At 45.3% G+C, this 20202-nt stretch overlaps 2 protein-coding genes across 3 annotated transcripts in view; both read right to left on the bottom strand.

The window, feature by feature from the left end:
* ero1a (endoplasmic reticulum oxidoreductase 1 alpha) overlaps window positions 1-20202 on the bottom strand; it is a 99446-nt gene that overhangs the window by 56028 nt on the left and 23216 nt on the right. The gene's annotated exons all lie outside the window — the stretch shown is intronic.
* Window positions 10056-20187, bottom strand: txndc16 (thioredoxin domain containing 16). Of its 2 annotated transcripts, none has more exons than XM_067260469.1 (19): window positions 19812-20187; window positions 19603-19685; window positions 19188-19261; window positions 18976-19050; window positions 18429-18550; window positions 18042-18132; window positions 17385-17541; window positions 16997-17163; window positions 16669-16729; window positions 16397-16526; window positions 16011-16157; window positions 15772-15831; window positions 15487-15661; window positions 15103-15239; window positions 14928-15012; window positions 14521-14659; window positions 13735-13916; window positions 13064-13254; window positions 10056-10852 (listed from the first exon to the last, which is right to left on the bottom strand). In XM_067260469.1, the coding sequence occupies exons 1-19, from the start codon at window positions 19966-19968 to the stop codon at window positions 10635-10637; spliced, it is 2451 nt and encodes an 816-aa protein (XP_067116570.1). In that variant the 5' UTR covers window positions 19969-20187; the 3' UTR covers window positions 10056-10634. The 2 variants fall into 2 exon arrangements, with proteins under 2 accessions (XP_067116570.1, XP_067116571.1); XM_067260470.1 differs by lacking the exon at window positions 10056-10852 and adding an exon at window positions 11120-11248.

The raw sequence follows: 20202 nt of genomic DNA, 5'->3' as shown, positions 1-20202 counted from the left end.
ACTCAACATCATTTGGCACGGCCGGGAATCGAACCAACAACCTTCTGATTAATAGCCCGACTCCCTAACCACTCAGCCATCTGAACTCTGAGAAGAGAGTACTGAATCTTAACAGAGTGGTTTGTGTCGGATTTATTTTGGTGTTGATCCTTGCTGTCTCTCACATGGGTGTCTTTGGGAAATCCTATTAAAGGAACCCTGACATGAACCACAAGTAAAGTTCTACATACTTCAACAAGGTTAGGTGGAACATTGCGTAATGGAACCAGGAATTGTGTTGTGAAGGAAGAGTCCCTGGGCAGACTTAGTCTCGTTCTGTATCACAACAAGTCTGAACACATACTGAGTTTCAGTCTGCCTCTAAGCCAACATCTCCTCCTCTTTGGAAACCTGCCAATCTCTCCCTTCTCCTCGCACACTTACACCTCTGTATGTAAAGAATCCACATGTGGTTTACGCACAGACACAGTTTAATAAATACCTAAATGTAATAATCATCTGAAAACTAGCACCTTCTTCTTGTGGAGCTGTCGATCTTGAACGTCAGGAGAAGTTAGTGTTTTTATTTTTCAACAAACAGGAAGTTTGCTGGGTCAAGGGTGTCAAACTAAAGGCAGTTGAATGGAAGATTGGCCGCTGAGGATTGAAGTATGTGGAGGCCAATAAAATGGTAACTGTCTGGAGAGTAATGTAGAAAGAAATTGTCCGTCTGTCAAGTTTGTTTTCGTCCTGTGGACCACCCATGCCACTGGGAAATGATGACAGAATATTTACCGATGGAAATGATTGTATTTATATTTAAGACACCTTTAAGTTGTGGTAAACAAAATGGTTTAATTACCGAGGAAATTACCAGAGAGAATTTGAATATAAAGATGCCCCCATTCACTTTTCTTATAACATATACACTGCTTCTCAATTTAGAGTAGTTAGATCAAACATATCCTGTCACAAATGCTAAGTGGTGATCTGATAAAAAGACAAAAATGGAAACAGTTCCTGTTTCCCACGCTCTTCATTTTGATTTGAGCAGCAAGGCCACAATCCTGCCACAGACCTAACATATCTTACAGCATGTACCTCGTTAAGTTAATGAGCAAAGGCAGCATGCAACATGAAGTGGGTGCAGAGGGTTTAATACGACCCAAATGAGAGAAATGAGAAGTGGAGCAGCAGACATTTCTTCACTAAAAAGTTTTTCTTGTTTTTACTTTTTCTCCTCCTTCCTCTGTATTTTCATCCTCCTCCTTTCTCTTTACTATTTGTTGTGATTACAGATGGCATTTTAATAGTTCCCACATGCCGGAGAACATGTGCCTCTGCTTAACCCTGCTGTACCGTGAAAGCAAAACTGAGAAAGAGGACCTTCCAATCATCCAATCATTTCATGTGGCTTTACCAATTAAAAATGCACACACAACCACACACAACCACAGACACACACGCACAAGATTACGGTATTATGATGGATACCTCTTTTCATGCAACAAAGCCACACACACATCTATTTCCTGTAATATGTAGTTCTGACACCAACCAGGGGATAGTTGATGATGATCTCCAACACGCCTGGATTCATTCTCTGTTCATGCCCTTCCGGAGTTGGTCAGGGTCTTTAGCAAACACTTTGCCTAAATAAAATGTTTTCAGCTGGAAGGTGTCTGGTCTTGTCTGTTCCCTGATTTTCTGTCTATCAGATTTTGACCTTTTTACAGTGAGTGGTACTGGACCGAAGGTTAGGAGAAAGCCCAATCAGCTCATCTCCCTTCTCCTCAAGACACCCATGTCTGTTTAAAGCTGGCCTAATACAGACAGACGACTCTTCAAGAACCCTTTACAGGACTCCTGCTTTGCTCGTATCGATAGCTGACAGCGTACGTGATTCATAGAAACGGGCGCGTGATTGAATCCACACAGTGCTGCACAGAGGGGCGATTAGTCAAAGTCTGAAGGTTCATTTCACAAATCTATAAAATCAGTAGGCCGGCTTGTTGTGACACAGCCTTCTAGTCTTCTGTTCAATCTCATCAGCTCACGTAGTTGTTTACGTCAACTGTCTTTGCGTAAATCAAACCGTTCGATTAAACCCCCCCCCCCTTCACAGTACATCAGTGGTGCTGGCAGGCCTGTCCGGACGCGGAGCTGCTGTGAGATAAGATCAGCCTCATGTCAGGACAGGGCTCCCTGGCTGTACAGGCCAGCAGATAACATCAGGTCTCTCTGGATCTCACGTTTCCTCCCTGCCTCCCTCAGGATCCCACCCAGAGACGGAAAAGTGAGCTACTGCCGCTGTTTTTAGACGCTGGGGATAGGGCAGAGGGCCTTCTGTAGCTAATAAGGGAGGCCTCCTGGTAAACCGATTAGGCACTCTTGAATAAATAATAACAAAATCCTCCCTATTATAAACCTAGATGCCGTTAAACAAAAAAGCTTGCATGATTAATGTTGGATTATTACAATGGATCTGGATGAATGACCGACTAAATAAATGATGAACTGAAGTCACCCTTCCTGCCGTGCCCTCCTCTCCCCACTCCCTCCTGTGCACCCAGAAGGTCATCGTCTTGGAGATGATATAACTCTTCACCCAGTGCTCCAGGGGCTGTTCTTGAGACACAAGTCTGTCTGAGCAGAGAGACCTCTCACTTGTATCCTCTAGGATCTTCCAGGGTTCAGTCTCTCAGGAGATTACAATGTCCAGAATCTTAAGTAACTCTCTGACTGTATTATCGGAATCAAGTTTCATTTGGATGGGGGTTTTAAACTTAAGCTGCCTGAACTGTCAAAACATACAAACTTGACTCAACAGACAGTTATGAGGAAATTCTGGTCTATTGTTTGACTCATAAAGTTGCAGGACGGCACTTGTTAAGGATAAGGATCCCATATCATAGCACGCTCATAGTTTAAGGCTTGGCCGAAAGGACTGTGTGAAAATAAACATGCTGGATATTTAATAAATGAAAAAGTAGCCTGTAGTTTCAGACAGACTACTGACAGAGCTGCGGCGCTCACTAGGAGCAGAATTGAGATAAGGATTAATAATAGCTCCTCTGCATGGTAACTAGTGATAGTTACGAAAATTCGAAAATACAAAATATTCATTCCTGAGGTATGTGTGGTGTTTTTTGTGAGGACGGAGTAGGTACCAGGGTTACAGCCAGTGTGAATTCCGATAGTGGATTTAAAAACACCCCCCCCCCCTCTCTCTAGTGCTACTATGTTGACTGTGAAACGTCTTCATTTACAGACTGAGAGGAAAGATAGAGAGAGAGAGCATGAGAGAGAGAGACAGAGAGAGAGAGACAGAGAGAGCGAGACAGAGAGAGACAGAGAGAGAGAGAGAGAGAGAGAGAGAGAGAGAGAGAGAGAGAGAGAGAGAGAGAGAGAGAGAGAGAGAGAGAGAGAGAGAGAGAGAGAGAGAGAGAGAGGGAGGGAGGAGGAATGTTTTGTAGTTCAGGGAGGATGGTGGAATGGTTGAGGGCACATCTATGTTCTAGAGATGAATAACCTATGAAAATATACTGGCCATGTTTGGCAGCAATGGATCAAATCTTGTTTGTCCTGCTGAGAACTGGAATGAGAAAAGACCTGAGATGCTATCAATGTGCCGTTATCATAGATCAATTATTTATTTCTCTCTCAAACTCACAGACATTGATGGCCGGAGATGATGTGTGTGTGCGCTTGTTGGGGCGGCTGGTGGCATCTTGCTCAAGGACACGGAACAAGAGATCAACTTGGGATTTGAGCCAATCTCTTCACCGTATCCACAATGAGAGGGTCTGCAGATCGATAGACCCACGGCACACCTTCCCCTTCGAAGGCAGTCAAGTCGAGTGTTGCGAGAACAGTTTCACGGTTGATATTGATGACTAAATGTAGTCTGCCAGCACCTATGCACGTCACTGCATGTTTTGTATGCCTGAGCATGACCTGAGAAGGGGGAGGAACAGCTTGAAGCTGCTACTGGTTTGCATTATCGAGTAAACCATAGCTAGGAGGTATGGCCCTTTGTCGATAAGACACTGAGTATCATGTCAAGGTGACGACCACCCGTGACCAAACCAGGCAGGTTTTTATCAACAGAACATGTGATGACGTCAGTGTTAGTTCCTCTCCATTGTGTCTCCAGCATACTTCCTATAAACACTGCATCAAAAACTGGCTGGCATGTAAACATACTATATCCATCTTGGATGTAAACATGCGGTATCCATCTTGGTTGTAAACATGCAGTATCCATCTTGGATGTAAACATGCGGTGTCCATCTGGAAGGAGAAGAGAGGGAAGTGGTTTTACCTGGCTGTTGTCGACCGTTTTCCATGCAAATGCCCCCTGTTTAAAAGGCGAAGGACGTCAGTGATCACAGATCTTCTCACACAGCTGCTCCAGTCCATGTAAACTATGTGCATAAAACACACAAGTGTGCATGTGTGGGTCCGTGTCTGTTCGATTATAGACATGCTGACTGTAGGCCTATTGTAGGATTTTGCATTCAGTACTTCCTCATAAAAACACAATGAACAGCGCCAATAAAAAATACTGAATCGATCATGGTCATTAAGGAACGGTCATTATCGATATACTTGGGTCACAAACTGCGACTAAGCATTCTGAACAGTACCATTTATCCGTACAAGGCTTAACTTTATGGGGTTATGCAAAGTAGATTACGATGTTGGTATGTATGTGAACTGCAAACTTATGACCCCATTAGCTACATCTGGAGGGCATAGTGGATCGCTCAGCATGCTTTCTGTCAGTAACACAGCTTTTTCCCTTTAATTAGACGCCTCAACATTCTCCTTAATCTTTGTCTATTGGATTGTAAATGTCCATTTCTGCATTTTGAGTGGAGCACTTCAAAACGTAATGTGTCGGTTATTGGTGTGTTCTTGTCATGTGAAACTGTTGTTTATATTGTACAAGCCATTTTACATTTAGCAGACGCTCTTATCCAGAGTGACTTACAGTAAGTACAGGGACATTTCCCCCCCCCCGGGCAAGTAGGGTGAAGTGCCTTGCCCAAGGACACAACGTCTTTTAGGGCAGCCTGGAATTGAACTGGCAACCTTCTGATTAATAGCCCCATTCCCTAACCGCTCAGCCATCTGACCCTCTAGATGGAAGGGAGGTGTGCTATCGGTTTATAACCTGTCTCGGTTACACAAATGTGAAAATTGAGAATGTAAAAAGATAGGGAAGTAAATATATACTTTCATACTTTCTGTTGTCCTTTAAACAATCTAACATAAGAGCCAACATGCAATCTTTGTGTTGTCTTTACTGCTAATGATTCTAATCGAAATTACAGGCAGCGGTTCTTTTAGTTTGAATTAGTTACCTGTCTGTACCATACACACACTGTATAAATGGTCTACCAAAGGCTATTCATGGGCATAGGTTACGTGCGAACTACCTTTATATCCAATCACTTCACCAACGATGACAAGGCGGTCTAAATAGGCTACTCACACGCTCCTCCAATACCGCCTAGTAAATTAATCACAAATGCTCAAAATTGCTCCTTCCGACCACCTTAGTTCTGTTTGGCTAAATCTATCGGGGAGATTGATTTAAGGTCGTTGCCACTGATGTAAAAACAATATCCCAAATTGGTTTGCCCTGGCAGCACTGACGTTTTTACGATCTTACTCTCGTGAACAATCCTGGCATGACACAAGGCTCGACGCTACCTCAGCTTTGACAAAAATCCATCAAGTTACTGGATATCGAGGATGAAATTACGTTTTGATTCAGTTACTCAGTCTTCTGGGTAAACCCTGATTTTGGCTTAAAAAAACTAAACAGGAAAGGGAAATATGTCCTACTCCCTCAGAGAGTTTAACTTGGGGTTTTACAGACCTTGGTAAACTTCCAGCAGCTGTGGCAGAGCTATGTTCTGTGCCCTCTGAGGCCCAACGGATCCTAGAAAGTTTCACAGACACAGTCACATTTCCCCTGCTGTGGGGAACCTTGTATTTTCCCCCAAAAAATGAAATTCCTTCCTACTTAATCATGGATTTAATTTTTAAGTGGGTCAGATATCCCAAAGTCCCCAAAGGCCACTTCTGACACGAACAGCTGTCACAGGCCCGCATTGACTCACCATGGTGTGACTTGTGTTTAAGCTACTAGTGCTGTTGGATTTGTGACAAATGTAAGTGATTAAACTGCTATCGCCCTTTAACAATTTCGACTTGCCCAGTCGAGAAGAAGGTAGCATAGCAACACAGACAGTAGGACAGCAACAAGACTGTATCGACTTCCTGCCAGATTCTCCCTAGAGGTGAATCCAGAATAATCTACTTTTGTTCGTCTTCCGTAAAAAAAGTTACAGTCTTGAAATAACAGGGCAAGCAATGATTACAATAGAGCAGTGGAGGGAATATTTATTCCATTAAGTCGTTAGGGTTATTAATCTCCTTCAAACCACCACTGGGACAAACAATTGGAGATTTAATACTCTCCAGGCATGGATTTTAAACATGAGGTCTTTATAAAACATGAGACATCCGCAGAATGAACAACTCTAGAGGACTTTCTCAGACTGAACAAGGCCCCACCTGAAGAATATCATTCTAACTCACTGTCCAAAACTTTGTGATTAGGGAATTTTCTTAATGGTGGGGTTTGGCTCGTCTTCTATAGGGTAGCTGATGGAAATATTTGAGCAAGTTGTTATACAGGCTGAAAAGAATGCTGTGTGTGTGTGTGTGTGTTTGTGTGTGGGTTGTGATATCTTCACGCTCAGAAAGAGAAACCACTGCACCCTAATGTGGTTAAGAAGAAGTGGACACTGTTTGCTTTAACTTCAAGCCTTGCTTACAGATTCTGATTGTTGGATCTTTTGCAGTGCATGTATGAGGAGCAGGTGTCAAAAACTGTTGCAAACAAAGCATATAACTTTGCACAAGCTTTAGACTAACTAAACTGACATTCAAAGGTGATAGACTTCTGCCTCCACATGGGGAGGCAAAACGTATTGCAAGGGGAGTCAGGTGGCTGAGCGGTGAGGGAATCGGGCTAGTAATCCGAAGGTTGCCAGTTCGATTCCTGGTCATGCAAACTGACGTTGTGTCCTTGGGCAAGGCACTTCACCCTACTTGCCTCGGGGGAATGTCCCTGTACCTACTGTAAGTCGCTCTGGATAAGAGCGTCTGCTAAATGACTAAATGTAAATGTATTGTCTCCATCCTGTAACTTGTTCAAACCATGTATAAAATAACTGCCTATTACTGTTAAGCTTTTAGACAACTCTGTACCGAGACAAACTTGTTTCCTTGCTGGCAAGAATATAACAATTGAGCCCGATGACTGTGCACTTCTTGATAAAGAAATTTACCTAACAGTAGCGCACAACTAATATAGACCACATTCCCCTTGGTAGATTGCGGTAGACAATTGCTAAAGTGGAAAACATGTAAAATAAAATAGGCGTCTGTCGGCCATTGTGTTCATATTGTCCACTAGTCCACCGATTGAGACCATTGATCCATGCTACGTATGAGAAGAAGAACAACCTCTCTTTCTTCACACAGATGGTAAATCTCTGGGCAGGACTCCTTCCTCAGTGCCCACTTCTCCATCCCTGGGTATTATGTTCCGTTTCCCAGAACTGTGTGCGGCTAACCCAATAAAATGTGATCCTAGACTCATACACACACTCTAACTGTATCTCTGTTTGCCTGGCACCGACACACACACCCAAAAGAATGCCATATCATTTTTTAGTTTCGGAAATGAGCGCATAACTATTAAAAGGCCTGAGATCTCCCAGGTGATTGAGACAGACTGAGACAAACAATGACTCTGGATACACACAGTAGCTCTGACTAATCCTAACATCCCCCCCCCCCCCCCCCCCTGCAAAAAAGTGGGTTTCAGTGCATTACATCACAAACCAAAACACATTACTATTTTGTTATAATTCATCAGGAAATCAGACTCCACCCACTGAGTAGCATTAAACACAGTATTACAGATCGGGAAAGCTTAAGAGGGTATACCCATATTAGCACCGGATATTCTCTGGAGTTTCTCTGTAGTGAGACAGGAAATTACAGTGGCTTGTGTCTGGTGGTCATCTTGTCCGATGAGAGTTGACCACACATTAGAAATGACCTTCTGACACATGATGCATGAATAAAACATGCCTCGGTCTGGTGTGTCATACTCAAACTCCCAAGACAACAGTTTTCACTCCTATCAGAGTACATTGTTGGACCCATCGATTTTTCAGCAGCAGCAAAGAACCACCTATATAAATCCCTTTTCCCAGGTGGAGGAGGGAAATTCATTAGCTAATAGAACAACCGTATAGACAAAACCTGTTCAGTGTTAACTTCATCTGTACATTTTTCGTTTAGGAAAAGTGATAACCTTGTTATCTATGTGTGAGGTGAAGATGAGTAGAAAAAGCCCCACTGACCCTCTTAGTCACATAGAAATTTATTGATAATATTCCCGTACTCTTTCTTGTCCATTAGCGATCCTTGGTCAGCGTGACGCACGTTCGTGATGACAAAGTGCTGAAAGTGATGTGACTGCTTCCACCAAATCATCTCATAGCAACAAATGGATTGCTTTCTGCAACACCACAACAAAAGGATGAAAGGACTTTGAACAACTTCTGCCCTTCTTTACACGACAGGAAGGATCCTAGCTAAAGATCCCATAGGAAATTATCAAAATAATACTTGTGTGGTTACATTTACATTTAGTAGACGCTCTTACCCAGAGCGACTTACAGTAAGTACAGGGACATTCCCCCCGAGGCAAGTAGGGTGAAGTGCCTTACCCAAGGACACAACATCATTTTGCACGTCCGGAAATCGAACTGGCAACCTTCGGATTACTAGCCCGATTCCCTAACCGCTCAGCCACCTGACTGGTTATGTTAAATCTTGTTCAGGACCCACTCAAAGAAGCACACCAAACCAGGCTGTTACTTTCATAATATAAACATTTCACATGGGCTTTGAAATGATGCCTTCCGAGTGTAGATCTGATATTAAATGCAGTATAGGCGGATGGACTGTCTATGTGGTTTAAATCTATGTTTAAATCTCAAAGAAAAAATTCTTCCAACTTTAAAGCTCAGAGCTAGAAAAGCCCATGCGCTGACATCCAATCCAAGAATGAGCAAGTGTGTGTGCGAAACCTGGAAACGCGGCTTTTCTTCAGGCCGACCAAAACCTCTCCTACTGCCAGCGTCTCCTCCGGGTCTCGCGGAACCTACCAGAAGGTTTGAATTTGGGTTGTATAGAGCCAACAGAGACACTCAAATCAAACGTTGCTTCTCTCACGGACGAAAAATAGAAAAAGATTTTCATTGTTCTCAGAATTTGGTTACTGCAATAACAACTTCACAGTTTCATAGATTCCAGATTTTAAAAGAAGGTTAAAAGAACGTTTGCCGAAATAAAGGATACGGGCCGATTGTTGGAACGCTGATAAAATGGAGGTTCTCAGTGAAGCATAGTCTGGGCACAGCTTCAGTAAAGGCTGCCTTTCTTCCATATTGAAAAAGCAGATTCCATTAGCTTTAGTGCCGAGGCCCAGTTCATTAGAGGATGCGTTGGTGTGGCCCTAGGAGGCCGGAGAAACGTGTCACTGGAGGCAGGCAGCTATGGCTCAGCTTGGCTCCCTGCCTGAATATGAAGCAGCCTCGCTGACAGAGCCCAAAACACTGTCAGGAAACAGGCAGTCAATCTCATCTAATCTACGATATTGCCGTCATATCTCATCCAGACTTATCCATTCTAGTTCTGCCTTTAAAATGCACCGGTAGATTAATGAGTTTTTCCCCTTTGGTACATTTGCACAACATGAAGATCCTTGTCTTGTGTGTTTAGCTAGCAGAAGTGCTGACAGAGTCGTAGTTTTTAAAGCAAGAGGTATTTTGTACAAATCCCACAAGTTTATCCAGGTTGTTGGCTTTGGTCTTAAACCTCTCAAGCTCTGCCTGCGTAACTTCACAGAACAAGTCTCAAAGATGCGGCTGAGCTTTCCATTTATCTGTTCTGAATCAGTGATGCACATTCCGTCGTGGCCCAATTTTCATATGACGGTGATTAACTTTAACAATGTAAGTAATGAAATGCACAGGTTACTTTCCGGTACGTAATTGGCAAGAGCCTTACGTGTTTTTTCCACAAAGCAGGAATTCTGGAATGGAAGGAAGATGATGGGAAAAACTGAAAGCGGATAATCAGAGAAACCGCAGACTCCATGGGGAACCAATGACACCACTATTACGCCGCACTCAAGAGAACTCAGAACATTAATAATTCAGATCTCCAGACAAAACGTGAAACAAAAGCCCAGTAGCACAAATGCATCTATTTCAAATGACAGTAATGTCGATACAGCATAAATACAGGAATACATTTACAACAGCTAATACAAAAATATAAATATCAATAAGTACAAAAGTATAAAACAGAACAATATTGACCCAGGGTAGTGTACCTCATAGCACATAGCAACATTCACATGGTCGAATATCCAGAGGCATCACAATATATAAGTCACAGCATACCAAGACAGAAAAGCAGACATCTGTATGCAACAGCTTCCATGTTCAAGAGGATCTTTTTTGTCCTTTGGGAATGCCACAGTTAGCGCCTCACAGTTCAGAATGCTGATGAGGCTTAGAAGATCCGGTCGAAGCCGCCTGTGCTTGTCTGTCACCGCTATCATTCCTTCTCTTCTTCTTCTCCTCCCTCGGCCGTGTTTTGGTCTTGTGGCTCCTCTGGGAGGCATAGCCTGGCACTTCCTGGTCCATGACGGACAGGAAGTCGTAGAACTGTACAGCAGGTTCCCACTTGTCGTCGCCTACCACTCCTTAACAGGCCAACAAGAGGAACAGAGAGAAACAGAGACAGTTAGACCTGATATGAATATTAATCTCTGGAAGAAAAAACACCCGGTTTGGAAGATTCCGGATATACGTATATTTGCAATATTTCATACACTGTATGTTTAATAAGCAACTGGAAAACCAAGGAGTAACTGGAAAACCAAGCCTGTGCAAAGAAACGTTGGTGGAAGGATGACCCTCCATGAAAATTGTCTGGAATGTCCTGGTAATCTAGGGCTGTGTGGTGTTGAGTGGGGTTGAATTTAGGCAGTGGCCATCCCTGAGTCACACCCTGAGGTCAAAAGGTAGCATGAGCTTTATCTCGCTCTGTCATTAGAGTCTTCAGAGCTGGCAGGCCAAGGACGCTGAAACTCTCCAGGCTGTAATGACGACATTTATTATTACAGACCTACAGGATGAAATGGCAGGATTTAGAAGACTAGGCCAGTACAGACTGCAGCATAGAACTCCTCTGACCCTCTCACCCGTTTTTTTCAAATCAACAAATTTTTATTCCAGGCTTTTCATACATGCACATAACACTGGTCGTCAGCTACAATTGACTGAATTACCGGACTTCGAGGGTATCTTTTGATACTGCCATCTTAATAAATCAGAATCCATTTGTATCCAGATCAATTTCATACATCAAGGAAACGAAGGTAACCGAGATTGTGACGCAATACTTTCCACCTCACTCCCTCCTGTTGAAAGTGGAACACAAGGGGAGAAACGCGAGCCAAAACTCCACTCTCCTGTCCAATAAGACCTGTCGCTATACTGGACCAATCAGGAAAGTAGCTGTAAATGTCATTGTGCTAAGCCCTGGCTAATGGGGACTGGGCCGTCTGAAGAGGCTGGTGGAGTGTGTTTCTGTCAGGATGACCATGAAAGGACTCCTCTGCCATATGAAGCGAATAGGTGTGAGGCATTTGGCAGACATGCTGTTTGGTTTGTCAGAAGAGATCTTCAGCGTTTGGGAGTCGGGTGGCTGAGCGGTTAGGGAATCGGGCTAGTAATCAGAAGGTTGCTGGTTCGATCCCCGGCTTTGCAAAATTACATTGTGTCCTTGGGCAAGGCACTTCACCCTACTTGCCTCAGGGGAGAATGTCCCTGTACTTACTGTAAGTCGCTCTGGATAAGAGCGTCTGCTAAATGACTAAATGTAAATGTTTGTTGTGAGGGTGTGTGGGCAGTCGAAAGAAACGACTACACAGCGGTTCCAAGTTAACGCATCTGATTGGCCAACTACAACTATTTTTTTCTAATTCTTTCGATTCCTCTTTCAGACATGTACAGTATCGTTATGAAAAAGCAAGCCTACCCCTTATGGAGAGATATGACTGCAACTTGACTCCACTCTGATTACATATCTGTACACAGATACAAAACATCCAAAAGAATCAGTTGGACACACACACACACGTACATGAGAAGTGTAAAGTGGATAGAGATGGCTACTTCTGTTGCTGTGTGAGAGAGAGACAGTCCCAAGTCTCTCTTCCTCCTCCAGACACACGGAAGAGACCATCTCGTCATCAGGGGACATGCTCACAGACTGTGTGTGTGTGTGTTTTGGAGAGAGACCAGTGGGACTGTGTGTTGACACTCAAGATTTGTCACACATTGTCACTCGCACAAGCAAATCCGCAGAGACTCGGCTGTGAGTGCGGTATTAAAAAGTGGGGAACTGGAGGTGGTGATGATCTCATGGATGGCGATGGGTGGATTCTAACACATAAACAGAGACAGAAGGGGCCTGTGTTCTGGCATGAGGGGGGTGATGATGTCAGCACTGTTGACAGAGAGCAGGGACACAATAGAGAAGGGGGAGAGGGGGGGCGCAGGAGGGGGGTGGGGGTGAGGGCTTTAAGATCTTAACTTCCTGCTTCATTGACAAAGCCCCAGCAATAAAGTGCACAGAAAGCACATCAACACAAAAGAAATTGAACCCTCGCTTTGGCAGTCCCTGTAGTAGGATAAAGTGAGCTGTGTTCCATTAAACTGATGAGATTGGAAACCCAGACACGGAGGGCTAAGCCTGCCCTCTAGAGGCCACAGCTACCAGGTGCAGTAAAATAAGAATCAGTGGGTTTGTTCATCCTGGGATCACTAAAATAATTATAACTTAATATAACGACTCTAGATGTGTTTATGACCGATCGAAGGGTTATCTTTAGCCCACCCCTGCTCACCTGCTGGTGGTTCATTGCCATCCTTAGCACTCTGCAGCCACCGCAGGACGGGCTGTACCATGATGGGCCTGTCGGGGGGGTAGTGGAACACCTCTCCTCCTGAGGGCAGAAGGGACAGGACCAGGGCAGGTAGTGGGGGAAGGGAGCCCAGGTAGTCCTCCAGGACTCCTTTACCAGCAGGGGTCCGGCCGCTGGAACACACCACACCACACCACACCACACACACCACACCACACACACAACACCATCAGTGAACATCTTCTCACGTCCTTTTTCTACCCTTCAAGGAATCGTCAGGGTAGTCTCGTCCTCACTGCAGAGCCCGACAGTCCTTCCCGACGGGAGAGTGTGAGTGAGTGTGTGGATGTCAGGGTCGTCATGCCCTGACGCTTCCATCCACCTGACTGTGTGAAACCTGACGCTGTGATTACAAAGGACTTACATTTAGCAGACGCTCTTATCCAGAGCGACTTACAGTAAGTACAGGGACATCCCCCAGAGGCAAGTAGGGTGAAGTGCCTTGCCCAAGGACACAACGTAATTTTTGGGGGGGAATGACGGGGAATCGAACTGGAAACCTTCTGATTACTATCCCGATTTGCTAACCGCTCAGCCATCTGACTCCCTGTGTGACTTGAGTGAAGGAGGATGAGGAGGGCTGAAGCACGTACAGGTGTATCCAGGCAGGCAGGTAAGGGGCGAGCTGACCAGTCTCCAGCAGGGCCCTCATCTCCTCCAGCGCCCCCTCGCTCTCTCTCCTCCCCTGCTCATCCTCCTCCTCCCCCACAAACAGCAGCAGCAGCGGCCTGCCCAGCGCCAGGTACGGAGGGAGGTTCTCCACGGTCAGCTCAGGCTGCGAGTGAAGGAGGGGAAGACGGAAGGAGAGACAGAGAAAGGAGAGAGAGGGCGAGAGAGTCGGAACAGATGAGGAGAGAGAGGGATGGGAGACATATGGTAGTCAACATAATCATTGCTAAAAAAAACAGAGTTTACAAGCAGTTTCCGGAAGGTTTGTGTCCCTGGACCTACAAGAAAGACATCTGGTAGCATTTTATAAAGCAACGCTCACTGTCAAACAGACTCCTCTCAAAGTTACAGCTTAAAAACATTGTCCGGAATTTTCTAACCGAATGAGTCTGATGCTCCTGACTTAAGTGACAAATGGGGACCCTCTGACCTTTACAGTTCTAAACAAATAGGACTCAAACACATTAAACATGATTTACTGCAAGTCCACATTTAGAGACAACGCGATGCTCGCATGACTGCAAGTTCAAGTACAGTAAATATTTACAAAACTGTCAGTAACTGCTAAGAGGCTCCTTTGTGTAGTCTAACTGCAAAGCCAATGTCAAGAAGGTGCCATGTGCAGTGCCAAGAAAATAAGTTAAGTATAATGGAAGCAATACATCTTAGAGGTTACATTAACACACGCGCGCACACACACACACACTTACAAATGGCTCCAGCAGGGCCTTCTGGATGTGTGAGGTCAGGTCCTGGGCAGTGGAAGGGTGGAGGGTGTGGGCGTGTGCGTGGGTTTGGGGACCTCGTGACACAAGCATGGCGGGAAGCTCTACCTCGTGCTCTGCCGCCCTGGAACACAGAACACATTTAGTCATTTAGCAGACGCTCTTATCCAGAGCGACTTACAGTAAGTACAGGGACATTCCCCCGAGGCAAGTAGGGTGAAGTGCCTTGTCCAAGGACACAACGTCATTTTGCACGGCCGGGAATCGAACCAACAACCTTCTGATTACTAGCCCGACTCCCTAACCGCCTAATGGCGTTAATGTTTAACCGTTAAACCTTTGTGCTGTGGACGACAGAAGAGAAGAACCAGAAGAGGGCAGGGGTGGTGTACCATGTTTCAGCCTGCCTGCCTGTCAGCATGGCTAGCAGAGTCTCTCCCCTCAGGACCCTGGAGGCCTCCTGGAACACAGACACCCCTGGGGAACAAAGATGGAGCCAGGAGTCATCTTCAGGTGCACAAAGACTCAGACATTCTCTCTCTCTCTCTCTCTCTCTGAGTGACAGACCGGTGTCTGCGTCTGAGCTGAACAAGCCCAGGACCCTGGCAGGGGCGAGGCCTGGGCGTCGGGGGTGCAGGTGGGCGTCCAGGAACGACCTCGCCTCCTCAACAGAGGACAGGAGGATAGGGGAAGGGACTCGGCTCCTGGGAAAACACATGTACGCGCGCGCACACACACACACACACACACACACACACACACACAAGACACAAGACACAAGTGTCAAGACACTTAATTAAAATGATGGTCCATTTAACTCCGTATGCATCTGCCAATTTCACAGTTTCCGCCTCGATTTAGAGTGCAGTTACATAAAAACAAGCCGGCCAGTGACGCTTCACCAGGGTTTCAGTGTGAAGGTGTGGGTAGAGTTTTAGTGTCTAGACTCACAGCATGATGAAGGTGTACAGGCTCTTACTACCCAGCATGCCCCTGTATGGCTGGGCGGGGGACCCCGGACGGTACAGGCTGACGGTCGGGAAAAAGGTAATCAGCTGAGCACTGCACACGTTCGTCCACTCCCCACAATCCACCGCGGCCATTTCTACGTCGCTGACCTCATCGTCTAAACAAACAACACGCAGCAGGTTGGGACTAAAGGTCGACATATTTAGAGAGAGAAAGTAGTGTTTATACAGGCTTCTTTCTCCTAACAGTTGTGTTGGTCTTAATCACCTTCCAGGGTCTCTGCAACCTCTAGAAAGGAGGGAATGAAAGCCACGGACACAGCGTCCCCTGGTGGAGATATAAAGTAAAAACGAAAGAAAAGAGTTGTGCTCTTTGAAAAAGAATCTCAAGTAAAAAACCCACGAGGCATATCAAATAAATGAATATTTAGACTGTATAAAGCCATTCACAGTTGATGCTTTCTAGCAGAGTGTAGCAAATGAGAGTGTAGCAAAAAAGGGTCTTACATTTGACATAAAACAGCACCACAGTGTGGCGATTGTCTGCCACTGCACTGTGGAAGGTGTCAGCGGTGAGTTCTGTTACGGCCTCCATGTCCAGGATCCGACCCCTGTTCCTGTACACAGACTCTGCCACTTCGTCATCCAGCAGGTCTGATCAAACACACCAGTTATTAACCTGTTCCGATGCTATCCCACACCAAACAAACATCCTCCTTCGGTTCCTTTTAAAAGTGTTTATAATTAATCCAAAGGGATTAGACAGGGGTGAAAAATAGCATCACGGTTGCACCACATTAGCATGTGATTAACCTTGGGCATTTACTCCTGCCTCCGCATTGAGAAGACATTCAAAATATTCATGGCGCTGACGAGAGTTCTCTACTGCGTACCAAGAGAAGTCCAACTTTGCTCCTCTTCCTCCTCCTCCTCTTCGTCATGCTCATCTGGATTGGCGTCTACTCTGAACAGGTCGATGACCTCCTCCAGGTTGTTCAGTGTGAGGTAAATGACCTCCGACCCCTTGTAAGTCATGACACAAACCAAACTGAAGAAATCAATCAAAAGGAAGGAGACTGACATAAAACAAAACAGGAATAATAATACTGAAGGGAACAACAACATGCTTTGAAGGGCAATTGTGATTGATATTGTTAATACTCACCTCTCCAGTTAGTTTGTATGCAGCATTGTATTCAGGTGGAGTTTTAACATCTGGGCTTTCCCTATAGCAGATGAACAGCTGATTAAATACCTGTGTGATACAGCTGTATAACCAACAAACTGGTCTAATGTTCCTCCAGAGCAACTTACAGTAAGTACAGGGACATTCCCCCCGAGGCAAGTAGGGTGAAGTGCCTTGCCCAAGGACACAACGTCATTTGACACGGCCGGGAATCGAACCAGCAACCTTCTGATTAATAGCCCGATTCCATAACCGCTCAGCCATCTGACCTCACCAAAGATACATATAAAGAACAACTGGCGCTTACCTGTGAATGAGAACCAGGCCCACCCGGCCTCTCAGCCTCCAGGCTAGAGTTTGAGCCGTGACCCGGTCCAGGGCCAGGGTGTGGGGCTGGGAGAAGAGGAAGAGCAGGGGTACCTGGAGGTGGCTGTGGATCACCTTCACCTTGGAAGGGTCCTCTGAAGACTCCGTCTGACGGGGAGAGGAATCAAAAAAGACCCTCTCAATAATCTCTCATTTGGCCGTTTAAGATTTCCTTGATGCCAATGAGGAGGCCTAGACAGTGTCAGCGATTGAGGCGGAGGGGCCTGGGTTTAAAACACAAAGTACAGAAAACATGTCCTGGGGCCCAGCTTAATCCAATCACTCTGGTCTAAATCCTAGGATGTCGGCTGGATGTTCGGAGCCCTCACCACAAGCGGCGCCTCCATGAGCTGGAGGAAGGCGTAGATGTGGAGGGTGGTGAGGGCTCTGGTCAGAGCCGTGTGTGGGCAGGGCTCCATGAGCCTCGTCAGCCCCTTGCAGTGGAGGAACCAAAGGCCCGCGGCCAGAGACGCTGGCTCCTTCACTCTGGAGAGAGAGGGACGGTACGAAGAGAGAGACAGGTCAAGTCCACGCAGCACAAAGACGAGACGTGAGTATCCATCTGTCTTATCAAATGGCATGCGAGTCAGGTGGCTGAGCGGTTAGGGAAGCGGGCTAGTAGCCGGAATCGAACTGGCAACCAGTTCGATTCCCGGCCGTGCAAAATGACGTTGTGTCCTTGGGCAAGGCACTTCACCCTACTTGCCTCGGGGGAATGTCCCTGTACTTACTGTAAGTCGCTCTGGATAAGAGCGTCTGCTAAATGACTAAATGTAAATGTAACTAGAGTCTTCACATCACACACAAATACAGTTCATCGCAAAGACTTCCTATGGGAGGAGATCTTGTTTGAAATGGACTCAACCATCCTGTACTACACCCCCACTACCCATCATCAGTGTTATCTTGGGCCTTGGCAGATGCAGCCTGTTGTGTTGTTATGGGCTTGAGCTCAGCTTCGGCCTGGGGAGGTTAGAAACACTGACCCCATGTGCTCCAGGACTGGACCTCCGGTCGTGAGCACAAACTGGTACTTGGCTCCGTACACGAATGCCGTCTCCATCAGCGCCCGATGCTCTGAGTAGGATGACATGACGAAGGAGAAACTTGTGAACAGCATGAGTCAGACCCCAGTCCAGGCAGTCTTGCCAAGGTCAGGCTACATTAAAAACACATCACTGAGAAAACCAAGACTAGAGGAAGGATGTGCAGAATGCTCATTAAATGTTGTACTGTCGAATGTTAACATGTTTTTACTTCATGATCATTACACTCAACGTGTTTAACAAATTCTGTATTAACTCTATTTCATTTCAATTCTATTTCATTGCTTTGCTTCTTTTTCCAAAAATGATGTTTTGATGGTAGCCTACCTGGTAGGCCCAGAACCTGGACGTGACCCAGCACAACGTCCAACCTGCCCTTGGCTGCTCTCTCCACCGCCAGTAGCTCCGCCACGGTGTGCACATACCTCACCTCATCAAATAACACTGTGCTGGACGGGAGATCACAAAAACATCACAACTAGCATCGTGACGGAATAAAGTTGCAAACGGCTTTTTACATTCAATACAGAAGTCGATTTAACTTGAGCCTCCGTTTGTAAACGTTTGTCATTCTGACATTTCGTTCTGAAAAGGGATTGGGATAACATGGTGCAAATGACTCGAAGGAATTGACTGCACCTCGGTTAGCAAATCATCGCGATAGTCAGTGAGGCTGAAAGGTTACGGACCCGAGTCATATCTACCGTCTTCTCTCAAGATGCGTTCATGTCAGCGAATTGTCTCTATTAGCATTCATCATTTGACTGTCGTATCTGTAATGACGAGACTCAACTGAACAATGACTCTGCAAAAGTTGATCTGCGTCAGGTTGAGTGCTGATAAGAGGATAAACGGACATGAGAGAGAAACTTACAAGAGTACGTGAGAAACGATGGCATGAACGTCAAAGACTGTGTCTGTGTCGAAGCTCTTCAGGAGTTCAGTGCCTCTGGGAAGAGTGCAAGGACACGTATTACATATTAATTTATTTGTGGCCTGAAGTGCATGCTGTAGTTCTACAGCAGATGGGTTCCAACGGGATGTTTTAAAAAATGGGAGATGTCCACTCTATCCCTATGCACGTACCTGAATAGATAGGCTTTCTTCATTATCTTGTCACCTGTGCAGTATTTTGCAACATGCTCTTTGCTACAATTCACCTGCAGACATGTATAGAATTGAATTACAAACTAATTCTATAACACAAAGATTCTTTAGCTGAACACTACACACCGCTTCTTGATATAGTACTGGGTTATAATATCTAGAGCTGTGAGATGAAAATCTAATTGTACTGTTGTCAATTCTGCTGTAGCCCAGTGTACAGATTATTAAAATTGTGCTTTTTTTCGTTAATGGATTCTGCAGGCTATTGAATAAGTGGCCGAGGTAATTGAAAAACAAAAATAACCGCTTCTCCCTGGGTGTCCATTGGTGTCTAGCTAATAGCTAGTGAATCTGTGACTCAACATGGCCCGGGGATAACGATTACTTTGGTTACCTTAGCAACTGAAATACCATAATCTTCCAGTACTTCCGCAGACATCTCCAGCTGGTCAAGAAAGAGCACTAAGGTGGGGCTGACTGGAAAAGGGGGTTTGATTTAATGTCTACATCCCAATTAAGTAACCGAGCACTAGACTTAGTATTCAGCATGTTATTATTATCAAGAAAGTGATTATTAAGCAACATCGAATTAACTAGTCTTACCTTGGTGTCCAAAGTACACAAAGAACGTCTTTCCAGAATGCATTTTTTCAGTCAAGTGTTCAGCAGTGTGCTCAAATAATTTGGAAACATTAGCTGTTGTGCATTGGCCAACATTTGCACATAACCAAAGCATGACTAAAAATATGAACAGTGGCATGCTTTAAAAAAAAGAAACACACGTTACAGCTTGGAAGCTAAACACTGTCAGTTTCGTGGTTTAGATTTTCACTGGGCCAGATAGGCTACTGCTGGGAAGCCAGAGGCTTGAGACAAACAGCACAAACTAAATTGATTATAGCATTCAATAGTGACGTTCGCTCGCTTGACGTGGAAAAAATGCCTCGCCGGGCTTACCTCTACATTGGATTCACATGAATGAACGAAATATATA

The sequence above is a fragment of the Osmerus mordax genome, chromosome 22, assembly GCF_038355195.1.
Source record: "Osmerus mordax isolate fOsmMor3 chromosome 22, fOsmMor3.pri, whole genome shotgun sequence".
Taxonomy (NCBI): Eukaryota; Metazoa; Chordata; class Actinopteri; order Osmeriformes; family Osmeridae; genus Osmerus; species Osmerus mordax.
Note: the sequence above shows the minus strand (reverse complement) of the source record. Positions and strands in the feature narration are given on the sequence as shown.